General features: G+C 54.0%; 1 protein-coding gene across 1 annotated transcript in view; it reads left to right on the top strand.

Annotated features, from left to right (window-relative positions):
- The window catches only part of ZNF683 (zinc finger protein 683), a 6,457-nt gene extending 4,103 nt beyond the window's left edge, over positions 1-2,354 (top strand). The window contains exons 4-5 of the mRNA XM_008586158.1: positions 801-929; positions 1,964-2,354. Of these exons, the coding sequence (XP_008584380.1) occupies positions 801-929; positions 1,964-2,287 (453 nt within the window). The 3' untranslated portion in view covers positions 2,288-2,354. The remainder of the gene's footprint in view (positions 1-800; positions 930-1,963) is intronic.
- Positions 2,355-2,594: the final 240 nt, after the last annotated feature.

The raw sequence follows: 2,594 nt of genomic DNA, 5'->3' as shown, positions 1-2,594 counted from the left end.
TTTTTCGGATGGGATCCCACAAATCAGCGCCGGCCGGTGCTAGTGGTGTCATCACTCACATTGTCCAGCAGGGGGTGCCCGTGGGCACATCCCTGTGTGTTAGCAAAGACGGGAAGCTATGAGCAAGTGGGTACCCAATGAAGTAGAGGAAAAGTTATGGTTTGGGGAGAATATCCCTACTGGATTCTTTAGGGTAGGAGTTCTTTTTCCTTTTCGTCTTTTTTCGTGACCGGCAACGGATCGCAACCCTCAGTGTTGCGCCCGCACCTCGCTCAGCCAGTGAGCTGCCGGTCTGTATGTGGGATCCGAACCCTCGGCGGGAACGCCTCCATGCTCCCAAGCGGCGCACTGTAGCAATGCACCACCAGGCCGGCCCTAGGGTAGGAGTTCTTAAATGTTAATGAGCCTCAGACCACCTGGGGATCTAGTAAACATGAAGATTACTGGGATTCAGCCCCAGAGGAATCTCCAGCAGGTCTGAGGTGGGACCTGAAAACCTGCATTTCTAATAGGCTCCCAAGGTGATACCAATGCTGCTGGTCCGTGAACTACACTTTGAGTAACACTGATCCAGGATATACCTGGGGTATCCCTTACCTGGCCTCTGACTATTGCCATCTCCCCTGCAGGGCAACAGAAAGAGTGGGAGTATCCTGGGAGGGTTGATAAAGAGGCCAGGGGATTGAGAGGCCTGGATGACAACAAAGCATCCTGCAGGGAAGTGGGCAAAGATTCGGGGGGATCCCAGGTCCTGCTGGGGGCTCTGGGCAGTTGGCAGCATCTCTCCCACATCTGGTTAGGCCCACCTGCGTGTGCACAGTGGGGAGCGTCCATTCCAGTGTGCCCTGTGCCAGAAGAGCTTCACCCAGCTTGCCCACCTGCAGAAGCACCACCTGGTGCACACTGGGGAGCGGCCCCACAAGTGCCCGGTGAGACTCTCCTCCCCCTCCCCTGTACACCTGTAGGCTGGCCCCTGGAGGGATGGCACCTGCAGACTCCATTCCCCAGTTCTCCTGAGCAAGTGGAGACAGGAAAGGAGGGCAGAGGTGGGTTGGGGGGAGTTGGAGGGGAGATGAAAACGACCCCTCTCAGCCTGGAATATTGGAGGTCAGTCCCAGGAGTTGGAGGAGGGAATAAAGATGTATGTCTAAGGGGGGAGAGTACAAACTTGGGGGGTACTGGAGAGTGGATACCCATTACCTACCTCCCAGGGTGGGTTGTCGAAGGAGATAATGCCATAGCGTATGCAAAGCATCCGAATAGGAAAACCACCAGATCAAGGTCAGCTCCTTTCCTCTTTCAGCCTGGCCATATCCTTTGGGAGATCAGAGGGCAGGATTCTTTCCCTATTTTACAGGGGCAGAAATGAAAGCAGTGTAACGGTTATGAGTTTGGGCTATGGAGTCAGGCTACCTACTTTCAAATTCTAGCTCTGCCTCCAGCTTGCTGTGTGACCTTTGGCTAATGGCTTCACTCATCTGAGTCTCTCTGCTTTCTCACTCTAATATGGGAGTTGTACTAGTACTTAGTCATGCTTCCCCAGGGTCTTGGGGAAGACTATATGAGACCAATTCCTGGCATGCGGCTGCCCCCCGTAAATGTTAATTACATCCATTGAAGCTACAGCCACACACATAAGGGTTATACGTGATTATCTCATTCAGTCCACCGTACCTATGAGGTGAGGTATTAATAGCCCTATGTAACCAATAAGGAGAGGAAGGCTCAGAGAGAAGTTACTTATACAAGGTCACACAGGGAGTAAAAGAAGGACACTAACCTAAGTCTTCCTGGCTCTAATGTGCCGGATACTGTGGGCCCCAGGGAGAAATCATCAGGAAAAGCTTTTGGGCCTGCATTGACAGAGAGGTGGGTAGTAGGATGTTTCCAAGATGGGGAGGGGGAGCAGTGATCCTGAGCCAGCCTGGAAGGCAGAGCTGATGCCAGTGCCTATTCCCATCAGATGTGCCACAAGTGCTTCAGCAGCTCCAGCAACCTCAGGACCCACCTGCGCCTGCACACAGGGGCCCGGCCTTTCCAGTGCAGTGTCTGCCAAAGTCGCTTCACCCAGCACGTTCACCTGAAGCTGCATCATCGGCTGCACGCCCCACAGTCCTGCAGCCTTGCTCACTCCCACTTGCCCTTGGCCTCTCTCTCCTGCCTTGCCCAATGGCACCAGGGAGCACTAGATCTTGTGGCGGTGACATCACAGAAGCAGATGGGCTTGCATGTGGACAAGGTCAAGATTTCCTCAGTATCCCAGGGAAAGCAAGGGCAGCTAGCCTGAGCCGTGGTGCTGGAATGCCCTGGGAAGGGGGCAGGGGCAATGCAATTAAAGGATTTTCTCTATGATACGTTGAGGGTTCCCTGAGCTTCAACAGTGGACAGGGAAGTGACCATGTATTTACCAGTCCTGACACCCCACCTGGGAGCTGGTTGGTGATGCAGCCGGGAAGAGCCTGTGCTGCCTGTGTGTGCGGGGTGGGTGTCTGTTGCCATCTACTTCAGGCTGGATTTGGGTTCCACTCCCTGTCTGTTACCTATCTGGGACCAGGCCCTCCATTTCAATTCACCGATGACAGTCCAACCCTCCA

This window comes from Galeopterus variegatus, unplaced genomic scaffold, assembly GCF_000696425.1.
Source record: "Galeopterus variegatus unplaced genomic scaffold, G_variegatus-3.0.2 Scaffold109, whole genome shotgun sequence".
Lineage (NCBI taxonomy): Eukaryota > Metazoa > Chordata > Mammalia > Dermoptera > Cynocephalidae > Galeopterus > Galeopterus variegatus.
The sequence above is the reverse complement of the archived record's forward strand: the minus strand, read 5'-3'. Positions and strand labels throughout refer to the sequence as shown.